Source organism: Ranitomeya imitator, chromosome 2, assembly GCF_032444005.1.
Source record: "Ranitomeya imitator isolate aRanImi1 chromosome 2, aRanImi1.pri, whole genome shotgun sequence".
In the NCBI taxonomy this organism is placed as follows: domain Eukaryota; kingdom Metazoa; phylum Chordata; class Amphibia; order Anura; family Dendrobatidae; genus Ranitomeya; species Ranitomeya imitator.
This window is the reverse complement of record NC_091283.1, coordinates 69,856,470-69,881,067: the sequence shown is the minus strand read 5'-3', so window position 1 is coordinate 69,881,067 and position 24,598 is coordinate 69,856,470. Positions and strand designations below refer to the sequence as shown.

The following is a 24,598-nucleotide window of genomic DNA, read 5'->3' as shown; positions in this document are numbered from 1 at the left end:
GGTTGGCTTATACTCGAGTATATATGGTATATTTTTTTTATCTGACTTTTTTCAACCAACTTATTTGTCAACTTTGTATAGACTGGAACATAATGAGCAGAGTCATCTCGTAATTTTTCCTTGTACAGCTGCAGGCCTAGATATGGTTCTGTATGCATCTACCCCGTCGTTCTCTCATCGGGGGTGAGCGGCTGTACCATATTTCTTCCAGGAGACGGCATTAGTCTGTTCTTGCTCGGTCAGTGAACTGTTATCGCTCTTGCCACAGAGCACGCAGCGTCTATACACGCGATATAGGAAGAAAGTGAGAGACTAATGTGAACAGGAGTTCTCAAAAAAAATGTATGCAATATTTGAAAAAAGGGTTTCTCTTCTACATACGTAAATATTTTTGATAAAAGTAAAATTAAAAAACGTGATACAGTGCAGTTACGTCCTTGAGCATTTTTATAGCCGTGCCTCATAGGCATCCTGTTCAGCACACAATATTGAGTCATGCCAGCTCCTCGTGATGTTTGTTCATTTATTTTCTAGCTTTGTTTTTTTTTTGCAAGAAATGAAAGATTTTGCCATTGTGAGAATTGTGGAAATACTCATAGGCATTGCTAAAAGGGGCTTAACATGTGGGCTGACACTGTGCTCGTGGCCACAGTGGGCTACGTCAGCGAGGTGGAGGTCACCCACTACTGAGATACAGATGTCACTGTGAGAGCCATATCCCAGGGAGAAAAAAGGAATTTTGTTGTTTTTTTATTAATGAAAATTGTCAGTACATTCCCTTCTTCTAAATAAATAAATCTACAGATGTATAAATGAGTTTTTTTTAGCTTGTGCTAACTGTAATGCAAATATGAAATTATTTTGCTAATCTGCCAATTTATATTGAACATTTTATGCATGTATGTTAGAAACTGACAAAATAGGAAACAGCAATCATTTAATAACAAATTGATATATTCTTCTTCATATCTACTCTATTAAAGTGAAACAACTTTTAATATAGGGCTACATTCAGGCTCCTGTGTACATCACTTTCCTCCAAAAGTATAGCTGATTATCTAGTTGAAGGGCTGCATTGGGTTGCCTGAATCACTTCAAGGCCAGGCACATTTTCAGGTTTTTTAATACATGCGGTTTGAAGATTCAAACAACCCAAAAAAAATACTACTCTTTTAAATAATTTTTGCATCTTTTTTTTCCATCATAATTGGAGCTTAGTTTTTAATTTTCATATTCTCTTATTTATTTTTGCCAATATTGGCCAGTATCAGTGGAAAAATAAAATGTGTCCGTATTTAACTTTAAAAAAAAATAAAATAAAATTAACCAGAAAGAATTACTAAAAATACATTGCTAGTAACAGTGATTTGGATTGACTGTTGTTGTGGGTTTTTTTTTTTTTAATTTCCCACTTTTTATTTATAGATTTATTTCCTTTATTTCATATATTGTGACACCCATAGCATAATAAAACACCTCTTGGGGGTAATTAAACATTTAAATCCTTTTTTATTTATTTATTTTTTTAATTCCTGATGTCACCTGTAACTGGGGCTGGTATATCTGTCCCAGTTACGAAAGAAATTAATCCACCCGGATTTATAGCAGAGCTGACAGGGACTGAGCAGCTCCTGCGCGCTCCCTACACCCAGCAATCCCATGACCTCTGGTTCCAAGGAGAATGCATTGTCAGTGCTTCCTACTACTTTATACACAGCGCTTGATTATTATTTTTATTCCTTCAAAGATCATATAACAAAAGCTAGATAAGTATTAATTTTGCTACTATAAAAAGTTTAGGTATAGCTCAGCCACCACGGATAGGTTTTAAGTGCCCATTGATTGATTAATTGGCAGCTGTGGTAGTATCTGAATCAGCCATGGCAGAAAAGGGGACTGACTTGGCCCATATAGTGAGTGGACCTTATTTTATACTTGCCGGAAAAGACACTTAATCCCAATCTTTGAAGACTGACACCACTTTTGTAGTATAAATTAGGATGCATTTGTCAGCTGCACTTTACCATGCCTCCTCTCCATTATGCACCTTGCACTTGAAAAGGTTGATGGAGCTGGCGTAAAAATTCCAAAAGCTCTCTTATTTTTGAGTGCGTCAACAAGTTGCGCAGAAATTCTGTGAAACTTTGAAATGTTGAACAAAAATTCAAGGGGTATTCTTATGTTATTACATTACTTTAATTAGATAGTAAGTCAAGTTCAACTTTGCTTATTTTATATTTCAATCTGCTATTATTCTTCTGCAGTGACAGCTTTTATCTTTTATAGTGTACAGCTGTTTTCCATGGAGTCCGGCTTCTAATGCCTGGAGAATTTGCAGAAGTTGCATATCAGGAGGGGGGTTAACTCTTAACATCCCAGTCTGCTCTCTCCAGCACATTGAGTTCTATACAACAGCTGTTTCTCGCCTCCCTCTCATCTTCTGAAGAGATGCAGCGATAAATCACCAGCCCCTGAGCTTTCACAACAAGGTTTCCTATTGACAGCTGTTGCTGTCCTTAGCTCTGTGCTGGTTGATATGCTCTGTTATCTTTGTGTGATAGCAATATACACTCATGGAGAAACCACTGACTGCTGAATGTGTTCTAGCAGAGCCTGTGCTAAGCTTTACAGCTCTGCTACTCAACAGAGCTGTCACTCAAGGAGGAGAGCCCGCTCTGCTTGAAACTAGGAAGTAAGGAGGCTGTAGGGAGAGTGCAGAGCTCTGAGCTGCTCAAGAGACCACATGAGAATACACCTTTAATCTGGAGAATACACCTTTAATTTGGGCCTAGGTCTAAAATTGTAATATGCAGTGGATTTCAAGCCCAGTAGAGTAAAAAAAAAAAGCTCATTTGACTTGTTGCTGATACCCAACAATACTAGCAGAACCTCTAAGCAGAAATGTTAATCAAAGTGAATTACATAATGGACGCCATGTGTCTAGATATCTCGGTTCTTTGTAGATTGAGCTACATTCGCTGTTGGATCAGGCATTTTAGTGGTTTTTCAACAGCATTTTATTTTCTTAAAACAGTAGAAAATCCAGCTTAACGAACTTGTGACCAAAGTTCTTTCGTAAAATGGGATCAGCGTTGTAAGTTACATGATATGCGACATCGACGCGTTTCAGGTCACATCATGATTACGTTGAGCTTGATTTTCTTCTATTTTGTGATTGCTCTACGCCTTGACCAAGCGTTTCTGTGCTTCGAACACCTAAAGATGTAAATTATGGTGAGCTGGACTTCTATTTCATTTTATTTTCTCGCCTTGTTTGATCTGTTGATAATATGTATAGCTACCGAAGGAAAAAGAAAGCAATTATTATATGGTCTAGGTGGCATGATGTAGATCACTCTTTTCACTTTCTTTGTCTTCATTACAGGGATTTGACCAGTTACGAATAGAAGGCTTGCTTTGTGATGTTACGCTAGTGCCTGGTGATGGGGATGAAATCTTTCCAGTTCACCGAGCTATGATGGCGTCCTCAAGTGATTACTTCAAAGCCATGTTTACAGGTGATATATCATAGTGTGCCATCAGCTGTAGGAAATGTATAACCAATCCCAATTATAATGATTATTGAGCAGTTACAGGGGCAGTGGCAGCCTGTGTTGATTTATATTTATATATATATATATATATATATATATATATATATATATATATATATATATATATATATATATATACACATACACATACACATACATATACATATATATATATATACACATAAGGAGTGCTGCCTTCTTTTTCCTGTTTATTATACACATACATATATATACACATACATATATATACACATACATATATATACACATACATATATATACACATACATATATATACACATACATATATATATACACATACATATATATATACACATACATATATATATACACATACATATATATACACATATATATATATATATATATATATATATATATATATATATATATATATATATATATATATATATATATATATATATATATATATATATTTATTAGGTTAGGTGAGCGACAGATATATGAGTGTGCCCTGTTCCATAAGGCAACATCCATACATTTATTATGCACAAATATCTATGTTTATGTTTCCTAAGAAGTTTACCTCTCTGGTATGGTAATCGTTGAGGGACTGTGGCATGCCACAACTTTTTTATTTATTTATTTTTTTTATTTAGAAGTCAAAGAAAATAACCTCTTTCTGAAATTTGGCATATAGAGGACTAGTATCATCATGTGTACAAGACCTAGATGAGAAATACGAAGCATTGGGAACACAAGCTTGCAATATGGTGGTCCTATAGATTGGAAACCCCCAAATGTGATGCCATTTTAAAAATCGCACCCACCCAACATATTGAAAATTGCTTTCAGGTAGTTTATAAACCCTTCAGGTGCTTTTCAGGAATTAATGCAAAGTGGCATAACAGGAATGAACGTTTGTTTTTACCACCTAAATTTTGCTAACTTCTGAACAGGTCACGATAGCCGGCAGACTCCAAGGCCATTATTTGGCCATGAACTGCCATGGCAAACATCAGGACCACACAATCAAGATCTCAGGGTGCGGATAGGGTTAAAGAGGAAGTCCCCACCCTATTGTTAACCATATAGATGCCATAGTCACTATTGCCAGCAGCATTTAAGGGGTTAAATGACCGTAGCCGGTGCCAACACTTTTCGTGGCTGATGCAGCAAGTTGTCAGCCATAGTGTACCGCCGACAGCTACACAATGGTCACCCGTCAGGGGATGTTAGTCTCTTATTTCGCAGGTCAGTAAAAAGACGTATTGGTGGTCACTAAGGGGTTAAACTTCTTTACTCACTTTATGCAGTATTAGCCCTCTGTGTCTGTACTGCTACATACTTAGGCAGTTAACTGGTTCATGCAGCTTTACATGAACACCTGAGCCTTACACTATGGCTGGTCCAAATAACTAAAGCAATTGTTACCATCCACCTCTCGTGTCTCCCCTTTTCCTCATAGTCTGTAAGCTTGCGAGCAGCAGGGCCCTCATTCCTCCTGGTATCTGTTTTGAACTGTATTTCTGTTATGCTGTAATGTCTATTGTCTGTACAAGTCCCCTCTATAATTTGTAAAGCGCTGCGGAATATGTTGGTGCTATATAAATAAAAATTATTATTATTATTTACTTCCTTATCTTTCACAGAATTTTTACCACTGTTGAAATGCACCACAGACACCTCACTGTGCTCACATCCATTATATTGTAAATCTCCAGCAAGCGTCAATGGGTGCAGTGTTATTCTGGCATAGAGGAATTCAATGATACACTTCTGTTTTGTATGCGCCCCACTGTCAGACGCCATTTTGGTACACTTCCCCCTCATGTGCTATCTGTTGGTCATTAACAAAATTAACAGGATATTAGCAGTGAGGTTTAACTTTTACTAAAACGCGACCAACATCCGGCTGAGACTTTGTAGGTTAATACAATAAAATACACTACTCAAAAAAAAAATAGAAAACACTTAAACAACACAACGTAGCTCCAAGTCAATCACACTTCTGTGAAATCAACCTGTCCAGTTATGAAGCAAGAAGGAACATGAAGAGCAGTGTCCGAGACCTGCAAAATGACCTCCAGCTGGCCGCTAACATCCCTGTGCCTGCTCAAACTGTCAGAAACAGACTCCATGAGGGCGGTATGAGGGCCTGACGTACCAACTGGGTATTTTGCTTACATCCTAACACTGTGCAGGGCGATAGACATTTGCCAGAGAACACCAGGATTGGCACATTAGACATTGGCGCCCTGTGCTCTTCACGGACGAGAGCATGTTCACACTGAGCACATGTGACTGAGTCTGGAGACGCCGTGGAGAATGTTCTGCTGCCTGCAGCATCCTCCACCATGCCCGATTTAGCAGTGGGTCAGTAATGCTGTGGAGAGGCATTTCTTTGGAGGGCCGCACATCCCTCCATGTGCTCGCCAGAGGTACCCTGAATGCCATTGGCCATCGGGATGAGATCCCCAGACCCACTGTAAAACCCATTGTGAGACCATCTGCTGGTGCAGTAGGCCCTGGGCTCCTTCTGATGCATGACAATTAACTACAGACGGTCCAGCAGTTGACTTGCTTTAATTCAGGATAACATCCGCCACCTCACCCCGAGCATACCCAGCCATTGTATGGAGGTTATACATGCACGTGGAGGCCACACACACTGCTGAGCATCATTTCCTTGTCTAGAGGCATTTCCACTGAAGTTGGATCAGCCTGTAATTTGATTTTAAACTTTGATTTTGACTATCATTCCAAAGCCAGACCTCCATTGGATATTAATTTTGATTGACATTAATCATTTTTTTTGTTGTTTTATTGTTCTCAACACATTCTACAACATAATGAATCAAGATTTGCAACTGGAATATTTAATTCAGTGATATCTAGGATGTGATATTTTAGTGTTCTCTTTATTTTTTTGTGCAGTGTATGAGGCATTACTTTTAGTGCAATCCTCATAAATCCATGTCTGCTTTTTGCAGGTGTAAAATAGGGTTTCAAATTAGCCACAATAATTAAGCAGCATGAGCTTTTTTTTCTTATTTAGGCAGAAGTTTCACTTTTGTCCCCTCTATAAGAACACATAAAAAAACTTTACTGTCAACCCCTTAATCCCACATGACATACTATCCCATCGAGGTAACCTGGGACTTAATTCGCAGTGAAGGGATAGTACGTCATATGCGATTGGCCACGCTCACGGGCGGGAGCGCGGCCGGTTGTCAGCTGACTATCGCAAGTGAAGCACTTGGTGGGTCAAAGTGCGCACCACACATCTAGATAAGTTCATTAGGGGTCTACTTTCCAAAATGGTGTCACTTGTGGGGGGTTTCAATGTTTAGGCACATCACGGGCTCTCCAAACGCAACATAGCGTCCCATCTCAATTCCTGTTAATTTTGCATTGAAAAGTCAAACGGTGCTCCTTCACTTCCGAGCTCTCCCATGCGCCCAAACAGTGGTTTACCCCCACATATGGGGTATCAGCGTACTCAGGACAAATTGTACAACAAGGTTTGGGGTCCATTTTCTCCTGTTACCCTTGGTAAAATAAAACAAATTGGAGCTGAAGTAAATTTTCTGTGAAAAAAAGTTAAATGTTCATTTTTTTTTTTAAACATTCCAAAAATTCCTGTGAAACAACTGAAGGGTTAATAAACTTCTTGAATGTGGTTTTGAGCACCTTGAGGGGTGCAGTTTTTAGAATGGTGTCACACTTGGTTATTTTCTATCATATAGACCCCTCAAAATGACTTCAAATATGATGTGGTCCCTAAATAAAATGGTGTTGTAAAAATGAGAAATTGCTGGTCAACTTTTAACCCTTATAACTCCCTTACAAAAAAAAATTGGTTCCAAAATTGTGCTGATGTAAAGTACACATGTGGGAAATGTTACTTAAGTATTTTGTGTGACATATCTCTGTGATTTAAGGGCATAAAAATTCAAAGTTGGAAAATTGCGAAATTTTTGCCAAATTTCCTTTTTTTTCCCCACAAATTCAGGTAATATCAAAGAAATGTTACCACTATCATGAAGTACAATATGTCACAAGAAAACAGTGTCAGAATCATCAGGATCCGTTGAAGCGTTCCAGAGTTATAACCTCATAAAGGGACAGTGGTCAGAATTGTAAAAATTGGCCCGGTCATTAACGTGCAAACCACCCTTGGGGGTTAAGGGGTTAAAGAATCACTCCTCCCATCAAAATGTTTATCCTCTTAATATATTAATATATATTATATAGCACTGTGTACTTACAATTGCTCATTTTTCCTTTCTACCCAGCTAATTCTATTCTTCTCTATTAGGTTTATGGCGTCATAAGATTAAAAACTGATTAGCTGAATCCTTCCAAGTGTCTTGTCACTGCAAGAGTCCTGGGAAGGGGGAGGAGGGAGCTAGGTCAGGAGATAAAGAGTGGAAAGATTTCTACAGGGAAAAGAGACTTCCTGTTTCTACATAGAGAAAAGATAAGAATTAACTGGGTAGAAATGCAAAATGAGCAATTGTAAGTGCACAGTGCTGTATAATATGATAGCAAAATATTGAGACGATAAAAATGTTGATGGGCGGTGGAGTTATTCTTTAAATCTGACCCGGTCATTTTAACCCCTTTCTGACCTTGGGGCGGGATAGTACGTCCAAAGTCAGAACCCTCACTTTGATGCGGGCTCCCGCGGTGAGCCCGCAACAAAGTCGGGACATGTCAGCTCTTTTGAACAGCTGACACGTGCCCGCAATAGCGATGGGTGGAATCGTGATCCACCCGCCGCTATTAACATTGACAGCCACAAACACTGACAGCGGCATTTAACATGATTCGGCCATCGCGCCGGAAATGAGCATATCGCTGACCCCCGTCACATGATCGGGGGTCAGTGATGCGTCGGCATAGTAACCAGAGGTCTCCTTGAGACCTCTATGGTTGCTGATGCCGGCTTGCTGCTGATCGCTGCTACTGTATGTAGCTGAGTCGATCGAGTGTTGCCAGTTTCTAGCCTCCCATGGAAACTATGGAAGCATGGCAAAAGTAAAAAAAAAAAAAATTTAAAATGTAAAAAAAAATATATAAAAGTTTAAATCGCCACCCTTTCGCCCCATTCAAAATAACACAATAAAAAAAAATCAAACCTACACATATTTGGTATCGCCGCATTCAGAATTGCCCGATCTATCAGTTAAAAAAAAAAAAAAAAGGATTAACTTGATCGCTAAAGGGCTTTAGTGAGAAAAAAATTAGAAAAGCCAGAAGTAGGTTTTGTTTGTCGCCGCGACATTGCATTAAAATGCAATAACTGGCGATCAAAAGAACGTATCTGCACCAACATGGTATCATTAAAAACGTCAGCTCGGCATGCAAAAAATAATCCCTGAACTGACTCAAGATCACGAAAAATGGAGACGCTACGGGTATCGGAAAATGGCGTGTTTTTTTTTTTTTTTTTTTTTTTTTAGCAAAGTTGGATTTTTTTTTCACCACTTAGATAAAAGAGAACCTAGACATGTTAGGTGTCTATGAACTCGTAATGACCTGGAGACTCATAACAGCAGGTCAGTTTTAGCATTTATTGAACCTAGTAAAAAAGCCAAACAAAAAACAAGTGTGGGATTGCACTTTTTTGCAATTTCACCGCACTTGGAATTTTTTCCCCGTTTTCTAGTACACAACATGGTAAAACCAATGCTGTCGTTCAAAATTACAACTCGTCCCGCACAAAATAAGCCCTCACATGGCCATATTGATGGAAAATTAAAAAAAGTTATGGCTCTGGGAAGGAGGGGAGCGAAAAAGGAACACGGAAAAAAGGAAAATCCCAATGTCATGAAGGAGTTAAATTTAGTAACGGAGTTGATAACTTTTTTGCGTTCTGTACACTTTCACAGTGTTTTACTTCTGTGCTTTTATAGGGACAAATGTCTGAACGCCTATAATGTAATTTACTAGGTTGTTCCTTGTCGGTGCATAAAACCAAAATCCTTATTTTTCACATGCAAACAGTGAATGCAATTTACGTGGAAGAACTTTCCATGTAACGTGTAAGCCTTGAATAAAAGTATGATTTAGTTTTACACCCTATGTGCATTCAGGTGTCGACTGTGAACAAAGGCTTTTAATGGACTGTGTTTTCTATAACTGGTGCAAATCTTAAAGATAATTAAAATTTACTCTGATTTCTTGTCTAGGTGGAATGAAGGAACAAGACTTAATGTGCATTAAATTACATGGCGTGAACAAAATTGGATTAAAGAAAATTATTGATTTCATTTACACTGCAAAACTTTCCCTGAATATGGATAATCTTCAAGACACACTGGAAGCTGCAAGCTTTTTACAGATACTGCCGGTGCTGGACTTCTGTAAAGTATTTCTTATATCTGGGGTAAGACCAAAGAACTAGACTCTAACGTCCGATCTTAGTATTCACCTGTTTTATGAGTTTTCTTATGGCTTATTAAGACATCCGATCTTCCTGTACAAGCTCTGTCTTTCATTGATAGCGCTCGTACCTATTACATTGTATAGGGCTGTTCACATGTCTTTTATTTTTTTTAGTTTTTTTTTGCGCACCGAGTGGTTTGCAAAAAAGCAAAATCGCGAAGATATAACAGATTTTGATCCGAGTCATGGATCAAACTCGTCAATGCGGGTCCATTGGTCTAGGAAAAAAGTCGGACAACACTTGGATGCCATGTGTGTACTGTCCATTTTTTACGGACTGTTTGATTGGAGCAGCTCGAACAACGTGATGAAACTGACGCCGACAAATGATACAGACCAAACTCAGAAGAAAATCCAAATGAAAAACATTTACATTCGTAAGCGAAATATCAGTGATGTCTGAATGATCTGTTAGTGATCTAAATAGATCCTTATTAATATAAATTCTTAAGCACAAACAGCATCTTTTAGATGTCGCCATACCCGTTGATTTTTTTTTCCCAGCAAAATACGCTTCAGAAAAATGCCAGTATTGTATTTTCCTTAAGCAATTTTTCTGACTTTTTTAGCAGCTTTGCTGCTGGCGTTATTTATTATTTTTTTTTAAATTGTATATATTTAATAGTGAGCGGCCTGAAGAATGGATCCATCACTTCTTTACTCTGCTTTGGAAATGACTTGCAGTGGACATGTTTGTTATTTTTTTTTTTAAAGTTTTTATTCTTTTACCCCATCTTTAGGCTGGTTCCAGTCAGAATCTGCCTGAAAAGACGACATGTGCACATACCCTTATGCACATTTCTCCGTGCCCCTTCTTTTTTTTTTTTCTGCCTTTGTAAGCCTAAGTTGCCACGATGAGTATTTGATGAGTTTTGTGGTTCTGATGGTGCAGATGTTAAATAGATTATTTCTCCCATTGATCATCGGTCTCTGAGACGTTGCTCGTGTGCATTAGAGTGTGGATTATTATTGGGTCAGTGTGCGGTCCATTCAACTCATGGACAGCACCTCTTAAAAGGATCCCATTATAATCTGGCATTGGCGCCCTAAGGACATATTTAGTGTGAAAGTCTGGAATCCCTACGTAAAAGCTGATCAAAAAAATGTGATGTTGCCTAAGCTGGCGTTCATTTATGACGCCGTAGGTCCTACCATATAGGGTTGTTCCATGAGACACTTTTGGTATCATGTCCCACGCCTATCTCCAGGGCGGGGGTCACTCCAGACTTGTGCCTGATCTGGAGTGACGGGAGAGGTGACGGCACACGCGCCAGCTCTCCATTCATTGCTATGCGAGTTCCATATACAGCCGCATGCACTTGCTGTGACACTGCCCTTTTAATAGGAGCCTGTGTTAATACTGTGTATGTAATCTATGGGAGAAATAGAATTATGGCACGTTATTTTTCACATTCATATAACTGACTTTTTCAACAAAGTCAACATATGTGCAGCCTACATATCTGCGTCATCGTACAAAATACAACAAAGGTTGCCAACCTTGGGTAATTTTAGAAGCGCAATGGTACAGAACACACTACTAATCTCACATCAGAAGTTTTAGATTTCTTTTAAACATCAATAATAAATGGTATTCCTTCATCAATAGAATAAAGGGATGGTAATGTTTCCTGTATCGGCAGCATCCAATATATTGTCTATTCCTGCAGCCCAGCCATAGCTCAGCCCAATTCCTTGGCTCTGATTAGTGCCGTTCCCTGGGGTCAGACCCCACACTGATCATTTATTTTGCAAATGGGACTTTAATGTTACATCACATAAGACCCATAGTTTTACAAAAATGTATAAATTACATTTCTTTGATTAAAATTAGAGCCTGCCCAGCTCCCCTTGGCTATGTGCAGACGTTGCTTTTTTACGCAGCATTTTTCCTACCAACACATCAGGGTTTGCAATAACATTTTCTGCTGCAAATCCCAAATGTGCGCACACATCCTGAACATTGCCCGTCCTCTGTATATGGGCTAACCATAAAGTGTTGTTCTAGTCGGGGATCATCCAGACGGCCGTTATTTTCTCATAGGAGATAAATGGTCCGAGTTTCTCATCAGTGTTTTTTTTATCAGAGTCGTCGTTGCTTGGTCTGTGTGTAAATTTTCACCATCAGAGTTTGGTCCGAGGTTCATCAGCTTTTTTCAAAAGAAAAACAAAAATACAATTTCTCTATCTTTTCATATGTAGCTGTCTGCGAAAAATCACATCTGAGTGCGGTCTGATTTTTTTTTTTTTTTTTTTTTTTCACGCACTGATACTTACTTGGCCATTTTTGAGCAGACTTTCGGATCCAAGAATAACACTGATGGCACTCGTACCCAAAAAACGAACGTGTGAACGAGCCCTCAGTCTGATGTAAAGCTTGTGATGACGTTTGGCCTGAGAATGGATCCTATGCTATAGGGATTAATTTTCTCTGACAGGTTAATTTTCCAAAGGCTTCCCCTTTGGAGGATGTGCAGTTTGATCACATTTACTCCACTGTGGCACCTTCTCAGTAATGGCGGGAGCGAGATTTTTAATAGAAGCTTGTCATATTGGATACAATTTTCCGTACATTAATTTCTCGATAGCTGTAATTTGTCTTTATAAGGCGTTGCAGTCCAGTCATAATTTTGCAGGACTCTGGGCTATTCCTATTCCTTATAGATTTCTCTTCTCACACACCAGGGCATTTTACTACATCATTATCTTTATACCCATGGACCAAAATTTCGACTCCTAATTTGCAAACGTGATTCCTCTGATTTTTTTATTTTTTTTTATTTTTGTGTGTGCGGGGAATGCCTCTTGTCCAAGTATTTAATTTACTTGAACCCTCACACTTGCCAAAGTAGCAATTATGGGGAATTACTATGCGCCTTCCATATAGTGGCTCAAAAATTAGGAGTATAAAGTGATGGGAGCCCCCTAATGAGTAGCCCCTTCATGTGGATATGTCATTACAGGGGCATTCCCATCTGAGATATTTATGGCATATACACCTTTGAATGGAGAGCTCCCGGTGCATGTGCATTTCTTTCCCTTAAAGGGGTTTTCCAGTCAAAATAAGTTATCCCCTAAACACCAGATAGAGGATATCTTGTTGATTGTTGGGGATCCGACTGCTGGGATCCACAGAATGTGAAGCTTTTATCCCTGTAGTATGGAGCAGCAGTATGCGTGATCGGTTGGCTTGCGACATCTGCAAATGTGAGCAATTTGCAGGTTAAAGCTTCAATGTTTATCTAGTCACAGCGACATTCATCCAAGTGTGGCTGTGCTGGGTACTGCGCCTCAATCCTGTTTACTTGAAAACATTGAGCTGCAGTACCAGGTGCAGCCACACTTGGATGTATGTCGCTGTGACTAGATAAACATTGAAGCTTCATCCTGCTGATTGGTGAGGTTCACCGGTGTCACAACCCCATCAAACAAAACACCTTTAATTATAGCTCTCTGCTTGATTATATAGGATGGTGCAGATTGTACAGTATTCATCATGTATTTGCAGTATTCTCTGTAGCCATGTGCTGGGTGTGTGTATAACATCTAGGTGTGAGGATCATCTTGCAGCTATAATATTGGCTGTCTACGTTAGACAGATGTCTCAGCTTTTGTATGTTTCGGCTTGTAAAGAAAGAAAAAAATGGGTGATGGCTGCCTCAGATGGTCAAAAAAGATATAATTGAGCGTGCCATGAGCGCTGGTGTCACTGTCCCTGCCTTCAGATGTATGGGTAATCAGGAGGAAGTGAGCAGCTAGCCACAGCTCTGAAAAGGGGTTCTCCTAGTATGGGAAAAAAAAGCAAAATAAAAACCTTATTTAACTCCTTAGTGACAGAGCCAATTTGGTACTTAATGACCGAGCCAATTTTTACAATTCTGACCAGTGTCACTTTGAGGTTATAGCACTGGAACGCTTCAACCGATCCCACTGATTCTGAGATTGTTTTTTCGTGACATATTGTACTTTATGATAGTGGTAAAATTTATTCGATTTGACTTGCGCTTATTTATGAGAAAAAAATAGAAATTTTGCAATTTTAAAACTTTAAATTTTTGTTCCCTTAAATCAGAGAGTCATATCATAAAAAAGTTAATAAATAACATTTCCCACATGTCGGCTTTACATCAGCGCACTTTTAGAAAAAAACTTTTGTTTGTTAGGACGTTATAAGGGTTACAAGTTGACCAGTGATCTCATTTTTCCAACAAAACTAAAAAAACCATTTTTTTAGGGACCACGTCATATTTGAAGTGACTTTGGATGGTCAATATAACAGAAAATACCCAAAAGTGATGCCACTCTAAAAAAAAAAAAAAAAATTCACCCCTCAATGTGCCCAAAACCACATTCATTAAGTTTATTAACCCTTCAGGTGCTTCTCGAAAACTAAAACAATGTGGAAGGGAAAAATTAATATTTAACTTTTTTTTTTTTTTTTTCCAAAGAACTTTATTGGAATTTTGTGTCTTAACCTGGAGAGGAGGGGCAGGGAATAGAAGGAGGGAGGAGGGGAATATTTAACTTTTATCCTAAAAAATTTACTTTAGACACAAACTTTTTTTATTTTCACAAGGGTATCGGAAGAAAATAAACCACAAAATTTGTTGTGCAGATCTTGGTGGGTGCACTGCTCATGCGCCTGCCATCATCTTCCACGAAGATGACGCGTAGGACTGGGGGACGGAGCGCGAGGTTCTGGGGATGGCAGAGGTATCGGGTGGGCTCGGGGGACCCCATTTCTCTGGTATGCTAGATCATATCAGAGGAGAGACTTGTTGCTGTTTAACGTGTCGAACAGCTACGAGACATGTTGGCGCTGGGACTTGAACCTAGTTTTCGACAACGCAAATCCACTCTAAGCACTTGAGCATGCTCGGATAACGCCTTATCTGAGCACTCTCACTTATCACTAACTAGTTCTTGTCTCGTAATTCTCTGTATCCAGTCATAAGGGCAGAGTACAGCTAGGTTGCATTGACTTGGTGCTGGTATTTGGAACCCCATAAATTGCTCCTGTGCGGACAGTAATGAAGATGAATGTGTTCTTGTTTCTCTTGTCAATAGATGTTATTTTGATAGTCTAAAAATGTCACTGGTAAAGTGCTTTCCAAATACTGGCAGATTGAGCGAAAAAAATGCAGAGTGCAAACAAAAATGTAAAAAAAATAATAATTACTTTACACATTTATTTTCTGTCTGTCTAAATATGCACTTTATGTGTTACAGGTCACTCTGGAGAACTGTGTTGAGGTTGGCCGCATCGCGAACACTTACAATCTCACTGAAGTCGATAAATATGTCAATAACTTTATCCTGAAAAATTTCCCACCCTTATTAACTACAGGGGAGTTTGTGAAGCTCCCGTTTGATCGTCTCGCCTTCGTGCTTTCTAGTAATAGCCTTAAGCAGTGTTCCGAGCTTGAACTGTTCAAGGCGGCCTGTCGCTGGTTACGTTACGAAGACTCACGTATGGATTATGCTGCAAAACTAATGAAGAACATCCGATTCCCTCTTATGACACCACAAGACCTTATCAATCACGTCCAGACGGTTGACTTCATGAGAACTGACAACACGTGTGTAAATTTACTTTTGGAAGCTAGCAATTACCAAATGATGCCATACATGCAGCCGGTTATGCAGTCGGAAAGAACTGCCATTCGCTCAGACAACACTCATTTGGTGACACTGGGGGGAGTTTTAAGACAACAGCTGGTGGTCAGCAAAGAACTGAGGATGTACGACGAAAAGGCCCATGAGTGGAAATCTTTGGCTCCAATGGATGCTCCCCGGTACCAGCATGGAATAGCAGTCATTGGGAATTTTCTCTACGTGGTTGGTGGCCAAAGCAATTATGACACAAAGGGAAAAACTGCTGTGGACACGGTTTTCAGATTCGATCCTCGCTACAATAAATGGATGCAAGTGGCATCGCTAAACGAAAAGCGTACCTTTTTCCACCTAAGTGCCCTCAAAGGTCATCTGTATGCAGTTGGTGGTCGAAATGCAGCCGGTGAACTTGGTGAGACATTTTTTATTTTAATTAGTTTATTCTCTGCTCTTTTTACATCTGGGAGTTAATAATGGAAGCTATAACGTTGTACTGGATCAGTCTTATGATAGATCATACAGCGCCAGTTCACCCGATTATCTTCTGAAGGGATCTTTTGGGCTTTGTGCAATTAGAGCAGCGCATAGAGTATTTTATCTATTTTAACGTCAAAAGTGTCAAAGCCAGAATGTAACTTACACTGAAATGCCAAAATGCAAATGTTTTATAGCCTAACGAGAATGAAATTATTTTGATGCAATATTTTGTGCAGACTTTATAAAGTTCTCTGATTTATTTATTTTACTCTTATTTAGCGCCATTAATTCCACAACGTGTTACATACATTATAGGCACTCACCATTGGGGCTCACAATCTAGAATCCCTATCAGTATGTGTTTGGAATGTGGGAGGAAACCGGAGTACCCGGAGGAAACCCACGCAAACACGAGAAGAACATACAAACTCCTTGCAGATGTTGTCCTTGGTGGGATTTGAACCCAGGACCCCAGCGCTGCAAGGCTGCAGTGCTAACCACTGAGTCACCGTGCTGCAAATCTATGAGTAACATATTAGGGCAAGAGATGGACGGACCCCTGGATGTTCGGGTCCTGCAGGTTTTGCCGAACAGTTTAAAAAATAAAAAAAAAGTTTGCGTTCGGGTACCAGAACCGAAACCCAGACCACATTTGCTTGAATGGCGGGGTAGAACATCCTGTGTTTGCCACGCTGTCATGTCCATGACAGTGCAGTAAACACTGCCTGTGATCGGCGGTAAAATCATTGCTGCCGGTCAGACAACCATGATTCCCACGCTGTCAAATGACAGCGTGAGATCACAGCTGTGATTAGGACTAAAAAGTTTACCTCCGGTCACTGGCATCTGCTGATGGGACTACTGCTCCAATCAGCCTCTGCCTGCTGCCGCTAATAACAGCGAGAGCAGACGGCGACTGAGGGAAGTATTCATCAGCCAGTACCTGCGCTCTCAATAAATAATAAAAAAGGGCATGGGTTCCCCTATATTTTTGATAACTAGCAAGGCAAAACTGACGGTTGCAGGCTGCAACCCTCAGTTGTCAACTTTAGCAAGGTTGGTTATTAAGAATAGAAGGGTCCCCACACTATTTTTTTAAATTATGTAAATAAATAATAATATCCATGGAATCTTACTAGCCTGAGAATACCAGTCCCCTGTTGTATTCTTTAGCTTGACTGGTTGTCAAAAATGTTTTTTTAATTGTTTATTTAGAGTTCAGGCGTTGGCTGATGTTGCGGTTATTAGTGGCAGCAGGCGTAGGCTGATTGGAGCAGTAGTCCCATCAGCCGACATCAGTGACCGGAGGTAAACTTTTTACCTCCAATCACAGCTTTGGGCTCATGCTGTTATTTGATCTTGTGGAAACTGCAGCTGTCTGACTGTCAGTAATGATTTTATTGCATTTTAACCCCTTAGTGACCGAGCCAAATTTTTGAAATCTGACCAGTGTCACTTTATGTGGTAATAACTCTGCAACGCTTCAACAAATCCCAGTGATTTTGAGATTGTTTTTTCGTGACACATTCTACTTTATGATAGTGGTAAATTTAGTTCAACATTTTTTGTGTTCATTTATAAAAAATATTAAAAATTTGAGAAAAATGTTAAAAAATTAGCAATTTTCTAAATTTGAATGATTATCCCTTTAATCCAGATAGTCATACAACAGCAAACCATTAATAAATAACATTTCCCACATGTCTGCTTTACATCAGCACCATTTGTAAAATGTTATTTTATTTTGTTAGCATTTTAGGAGGTTTAAAAATGTAGCAGCAATTTTTCATTTTTTCAAAGAAATTTACCACATTTATTTTTTTAGGGACTTATCCATGTTTGAAGTGACTTTAGGGGTCCCATATATTGGGAAACCCCCAAACGTGATACCATTTTAGAAACAGCACCCCTAAACATATTGAAAACTGCTGTCAGGTAGTTTATTAACCCTTCAGGTGCTTTACAGGAATTAATGCAAAGTGGTATGACAGAAATGAAAATGTGTATTTTTACCACCTAAATGTTGCTAACTTCTAAACAGATTACTACAGCCGTCAGACTCTAAGGCCGCTATTTGGTCATGAATTGCCATGGCAAACATCAGGACCACAAAATTATGATCTGAGGGCACCAATTGTGACAACGAAGAAGCCCCCACACTCTGTTAACCATTTATAATGATGTAGTCACTATTGACAGCAGCATCTAAGGGGTTAAACAGATTTAGAAGGTGCAAATACTGATCGTGGCTGATACAGCAAGTTGTCAGCTATAGTGTACAACCGACAGCTGCTGGATTGTCATTTGTATGGGGAGGCTATGCTCTTATATCTCAGGTCAGTTAAAAGACGTATTGGCGGTCATTAAGGGGTTAAGAGGCAGTATTTGCCGCGCTGTCATGCACATGACAGTGCGAGAAACACCGGGGGGCTGAACCCGAACAGTAACATGGACTTCCTGGTGAAACTTGTGTTCAGTATCCATCCCCGAACAGTAGGTATTCGGTACGGACACCAAACTTTACTGTTTGGGTTCGCCCATCTCTAATTAGGTCCTGACAGCCAGTTAAACTCCTTTTGAAGTCTGAGTATTTTTATAATGTCTTAGCTGATGGGTGGCAGTCCACAGCAGTGTGCTGGTGGTGACAGATTTGAGAACATGACTGGCACTCGGTGGATCATCGAGTGGCTACGGCTTTATGAGAATGGGGAGGCTTGCTATGCCGGTGCTGTTAAGACATTGAGAGTAACTGCACCGACTTCTCTTCTTCTGCCGCCATTCATTACATAAGTCATAGTGGTCACATTCTTTCACCAAAGGGAAGCAGAAGCAGCCCCAGGTTATTGACTGTCCGTGGTCTTGAGATTCTGTGACTAGGACACTATTTGATGGATTCTTGGCTGTTACTGATAGTGGTCGTGGGGTGTGAAATGTTATCTTGGCTCTCGGGGCATGCAGCGGTTTGCCGTACAGATCCTGTGTTCTGTGCTTCAGGTTATCGTTTTGTGTTCACATTTAGGTTACATTTGCTGTGACTGTGATAGTGATAGTGGTCTCGGGGCGGGCAGTGTTGTGTGGGGTCTCGGGGCAGGCACTGCTCTGCGGTGGCTTCTGGGCAGGCACCAGTGTTCAGGGAACTCGCGACAGACACTGCTGTGCAATTCCTGTATCCTATGCTTCAGGGTATCATTTTGTGTTCATATTTAGGTTACATTTCTGCCTCTGGGAGAGTGGTCTCGGGGAGAGCCGTGTTGTGCTGGGTCTCTTGGCGGGCAGTGTTATGCAGGGTATTGGGGGCAGGCATTGTTGTGTTCTGCCTCGGGACATGCAGTGTGTTATGCTGGGATCCCGGGGCAGCCACCTCTGTGCGGGGGTCTTGGGGAAGGCACTGCCATTCAGATCCTGTATATTGTGCTTCAGGGTATCGTTTTGTGTTTATATTTAGGTTACATGGGGATATAAAATCTTGGTAAATTTTGGTAAAATTGTTTTGGAATGTTTGCAGTTGTCAATTTGACAGACACCAAAATTTAGATTGGTGGTTAAATCGCCGAACACACAATTGATTTTGTTGTTCTGTAGATATACTAATTTTAAGTTGTACATTTGGGATTTTGGCCATAGCGGTCACCCATGGGAATTCATACTTCAAGATGATTATAAGCGACAATTTCAGCTCATTGAATCTTGCACATTATTTAAGAACATAATAGGGGCTAAACAGTCTCAGTGGGAATTACCAACAAATCGAGATAAATCGTGGCCGTCCAATCTGTCACATATCGTTCTGATCCATCCATCATATGGGTTAATAGAGGTCACTGTACATGGATGTCACACTCGCATATATTACGCCAAGGCTGGATTCGGATCAGTCATACTTTTTCATGCGTTACTTACATTCCAGTTCATGAAAGTATAGGTTTCTTCACTCCGTTATGTCACCAGTTTGCTGTAACTGGGAAAGTGACATTTGATTTGTTACTCGCATCCTGTAGATTGCGTCCATAGATGTGTTTGTGTATATTTAGGTAGCTTGATGCCATGTTTTCCTTCCTACTGGCACAGAAACACAGAAGTGTTTGGGGCCTTATCGTACCCCACATGTTAATTCCTTACAGTACACGATGTCCAAGGCTCCGATACATGGAGCTGAAAGAATTCTGCCTGCGTCCATTACTTTTATGCTTAGTACGGGCATACTTTGTAGCCATAAGGCCCGGCTTGACCCCACCTCTAATGTCTGCATATATAGGGACATAGTTTGGGTAATTTCATATGGTCAACAGCACAGTAGATATGGGATTACCAACCAATGTGAATTATCAAAAGGACCTAGAGAGATGCAAAACATTATTATTTTCAGGTCTGGAGATTGTACATCGTCAATATGGGTCTTCTTCCAATAAAAGCCATTAATAACCGGTCATGAAAGTTGTCTTTCGATGACCTCTTTGAAGTTGTAGCACCTGAGAAGTCTGCAGATTGCGGCTGGGGGGTGTAGTGCTCGGTGCGCACCTGCTTATTGATTTATGGGCCGTTGTGTCGGAGCGAGCACATTGCTTCATTCTTCATTATCCCCTGCAGCTATAACAAAGCTAGAATAAAAAAACGGCATCAAAAGCAAAAAGCAACGTCCTGTTCTGAAATGATTTAGGGAAAAAAAAATCTCCTGGCAAATAATGTATTACAGTTTGTCGTTTTCACACACCCAGGGGTTTCCATTACTATTCATGGGTACACTGAGTTCTCCTAAAATATTCAATGTCGTTTGCCATTGGAGATGTCTGGGACTGTAGTTGGTGAAACGTTTGATCGCTGGGTCCCATAAACAACCCGCGGCTCATTCCCTGCGGGCTAGTGAGGTCAGAGATGTGGCAAGTAATGGCACACTTCCTGCATTTATCAGTAGTTACAGAGAATAAGTGGTGTGTAAGATCACATAGCACAGACGATGACTAGGTCTTGGGAACGGGGCTTAAATATCGGTGGCCTTTTCCGGAGATAGCCGTGAGCAGCTCTCAGCTTGTTTCCAACAATCCCTGAATGGAGGTAGACTGCTGCCCCATGTACAATACTGAGAAGAACGTTTTCCAATATCATGCTTTCCAAAAAGCTATTAATTCTCCTTCTGGAGATACAGCCAGTATTTATTTATTTATTTTTTTTTAAAGGGTTTCTCCAAGATGTAAAGTTATCAGCTATCCACAGGATCAGTGATAACTTGTAGATCGGTAGGAACCTCCCTTCCACTGATCTCGAAAATGGTTCTTTGAAATGCCCAGTGGCTTCATATAACCACCACCGCTTCATTCATTCTTCAGGGAAGTGCTGGAGATAGTGGAGTACCGCGTTCGTGATGACTTTATATGTTGGGAGTAACCCTTTAAAGGGCAATCTGTCAGCAGGTTTTTGCTACTTAATCTGAGATCAGTCTTATGTAGGGGCACAGAGCTCGATTCTAGGAAGAAGACACGTGCTCAGCAGCTTGCTGTAGTTCCAATATAATAAGCGTCTTATCAGCAGGAAATTATCAGAGGACTAGGTGTCTTGTGCAAACCAGTCAGGCTAATTTGTGTAAATCCGTCCCCCAATTATTAGCAGCTTTCTGACAATGTACAGTGTAAATAACAAAAGACTTTTGCTTCCAAATCCGAAAACTGGTGTGAACAGGTGCGAACCAAGAGTAGCTATCTCTATACATAACAAAAAAATAAAGTTGCACTCTGTAGTGCTAAAGCATGGAAACATCTAGAGCAGTATTGCTATTCATATTTCACAAGAAAAAATGGAGATACTTGGCACATAATTTGTCCAGTTCATGCATGCCCAGCAACCAACGACAAGGCTATCTCCGGTTTGTAGCCACAGTAACCTAGGTCTCCATGGTTACATACACGTGTGTGTGTGTGTGTGTGTGTGTATATAGTGACAGCACTTAGTGTTTATAACCATGGCTACCTAAGCTACTACAATGCCCTGCACACTGGGTAAACATGGCGAATCAGAAGAACTGTACTATATTTCTAATTGGAGGTACTTGCTAATATTTGTATTACTCCTATTACATATCTACATATTGGGATAGGAATACACTTTAATATTAGGCACATTTTGTAGACCATGACTAGGATTTGTTCAGACCTGCATTAAACAATCTGCCTAAAATGACACCCTCGTTATGTGAAGTCAGCGGCACTGTAATTTCTCCTGCAGCTTTAGGCTAGGCACATCTGCTTTAGAGGCTGTCACAGATTTCACCATGTTTGGTGGAAGAAAGATAGTGTATTATGCAGTGTTATTTTTTTCCCTGTAAAGTGATGGATGTCATTACAGAACCTGACACTCCCCAGTGTAACAAAATGGTGTTTGCTGGGTATTGTTGGTGTCTGTAATATCGCTGATCTGACACTTTAGGTTTTCTGTCCCGATGACCGAACAGAGACACTGTAACGATAACGCAGATGTGAACCCCGCATTATCTGACCTGAATAATGGTTACATACTACCACAGTGCCCCTAGTGGGCAAATAGAACTTTTTTTGCATGTAGTGGATGAGAGAGGATGAGACCAATGCACTGTGAAATACTTTTAGAATAATCTTTACGTGATTTATAATTTCTTTATAGACTTAGGCTCGTTATTTCTTTAACCAGGTAGTCAGTATGATTGAACCATAATCCTAACCTAAGCGGCACACTCTGTCTTGGGCTCCTATTTGACACAGAACGTTCCTTTATTCCCTATATCCAGTCACTCGCTCATGTTACCTGCATCTTAAAAACATCCTCAGAATCCGACCTTTTCTCTTTTTTTGTAACTGCAAACACTCTTACGGACACTCTTATTCATTCTCGTCTGGACTGCTGCAACTCTCTTCACTGATCGATCTCCCTTTAACCAAACTTTCTCCTCTCCCGTCCATCCTGAACGGGGCTGGTAGGGTCGTATTTCTGTCCAACCTCTTCACCCATGCCTCCACCTTGTGCCAGTCATTGCACTTGTTACCCATTCACTACAGAATACAATAGAAACTTATCTCTCACCCACAAAGCTCTCCACAGTTCTACACCACCCTACACCTCAGCTGTCATTTCTATCTTATCACACTACCCATGCCCTCCCTTCTGCAACTGAGCCAAGACCAACCTCCTCCATAGTCTGATCTTTGCACCTCCGTTTCCAAGACTTCTCTTGTGCTGCGCGAGTTTCCTGGAATGCACAACCCCAAACGGTGCGGCCAATACCGAGAATCAATGTTTTTAAGTGTGCATTGAATACAGATCTCTTTAGTCAAGCCTATTATCTCGACTCATGAAGCTAACTCTCCCCTGTTCCCTTGTAAATGTTAATCATAATCTGCTCCCTCTTATTCATCTGTCTCCACATCGTTCATGCACCCAACAGCACACGGTAACTGCACTTAGCACATACTGGCTGATGACCGGATCGTGAAGTTATAAAAGAAAATCCTTATGGCCGGACCGTACATAATGAGCACGTTCTACCGATCGTGTCCCCCCTATTTCCTTGTAGATTGTAGCTGGCGAGCCGCAGGACCCTCACTCCTCCTGTATCTGGTGAGCTGTGTGTAATGGTATGGTCTTATTGTCTGTACATGTCCCTGCTTAATTGTAAAGTGCTGCCGAGTATGTTGGTGCTATATAAACATTATTAATCATCATTAGAGAATGATTATTGGCTTCATAATCTGGCCAAGATGTTACCGAACCGCCAAAATTTCGACACTTTGACATTTTTGAAATGATCCCTTTTGACCACTGTATTGATTGCCTGTCCGTGTCCAGCTTAATAGCCTATAATGTCCCTTTTATTAACTTTGTGAATGGCTGGTTTCAGGCGGCAGTAATGCGGCTGCTTCCTTTTACCGACCAATTGTATTTTATGTGCTAGTGTATGATTTTCTATACATAACTCGTAGCGTATTTTCGGGGAAAAAAACCCCCACAATTGTTATATAACCAGAATGGTGCACGCTAAGAGCAGGTCACTCCTACAGCCGCACAACATACGAAATAACACGCTGATCTGCACACAGAACCGGTCACTGCCACAAGTTACAGACTTGACTGGTCCTATAATATAGGAGCTAGTCTGAACTTGTGGACCCCCATACACCTTAGAAAGAAGTCGCCTGGCTTCCCCAAACTGCCGAGCGCTCCTGCCTTCTCTACGAGTGCATCACTGCCAGACTTGTTTGGCGGTGACTTATCCCAGATAGAACAAAAGGATTGGCAGTCTGAAATCAGACATGTTGGATCCTTAACAATCAACTCCCCGAAACTGTCGAAAGGACTCGACAATATTGACTGGTTCGGCCATCGTTGGCCTGCATATGGGGGGCATTAGCCTTGTGATGCATTTATACAAGTAGATAATCGCCATTCCCAATTATCTGTCCATGTAAATGCGCCGGCAATCACCCGAAGAATGAGCAAAACACTCGTTCATCAAGTCATCAGATCTTTTGGCAAAAAAAAGGATGATTGTTAGCAGC

The 24,598-nt window shown here is 40.4% G+C and overlaps 1 protein-coding gene across 5 annotated transcripts in view; it reads left to right on the top strand.

The window, feature by feature from the left end:
• Positions 1-24,598, top strand: part of KLHL13 (kelch like family member 13) — a 105,985-nt gene that overhangs the window by 60,158 nt on the left and 21,229 nt on the right. For all 5 annotated transcript variants that reach the window (XM_069746928.1, XM_069746926.1, XM_069746927.1 and 2 more), the window contains 3 exons: positions 3,386-3,518; positions 9,734-9,930; positions 15,219-16,014. In XM_069746928.1, coding sequence (XP_069603029.1) covers positions 3,386-3,518; positions 9,734-9,930; positions 15,219-16,014 — 1,126 coding nt within the window. The remainder of the gene's footprint in view (positions 1-3,385; positions 3,519-9,733; positions 9,931-15,218; positions 16,015-24,598) is intronic.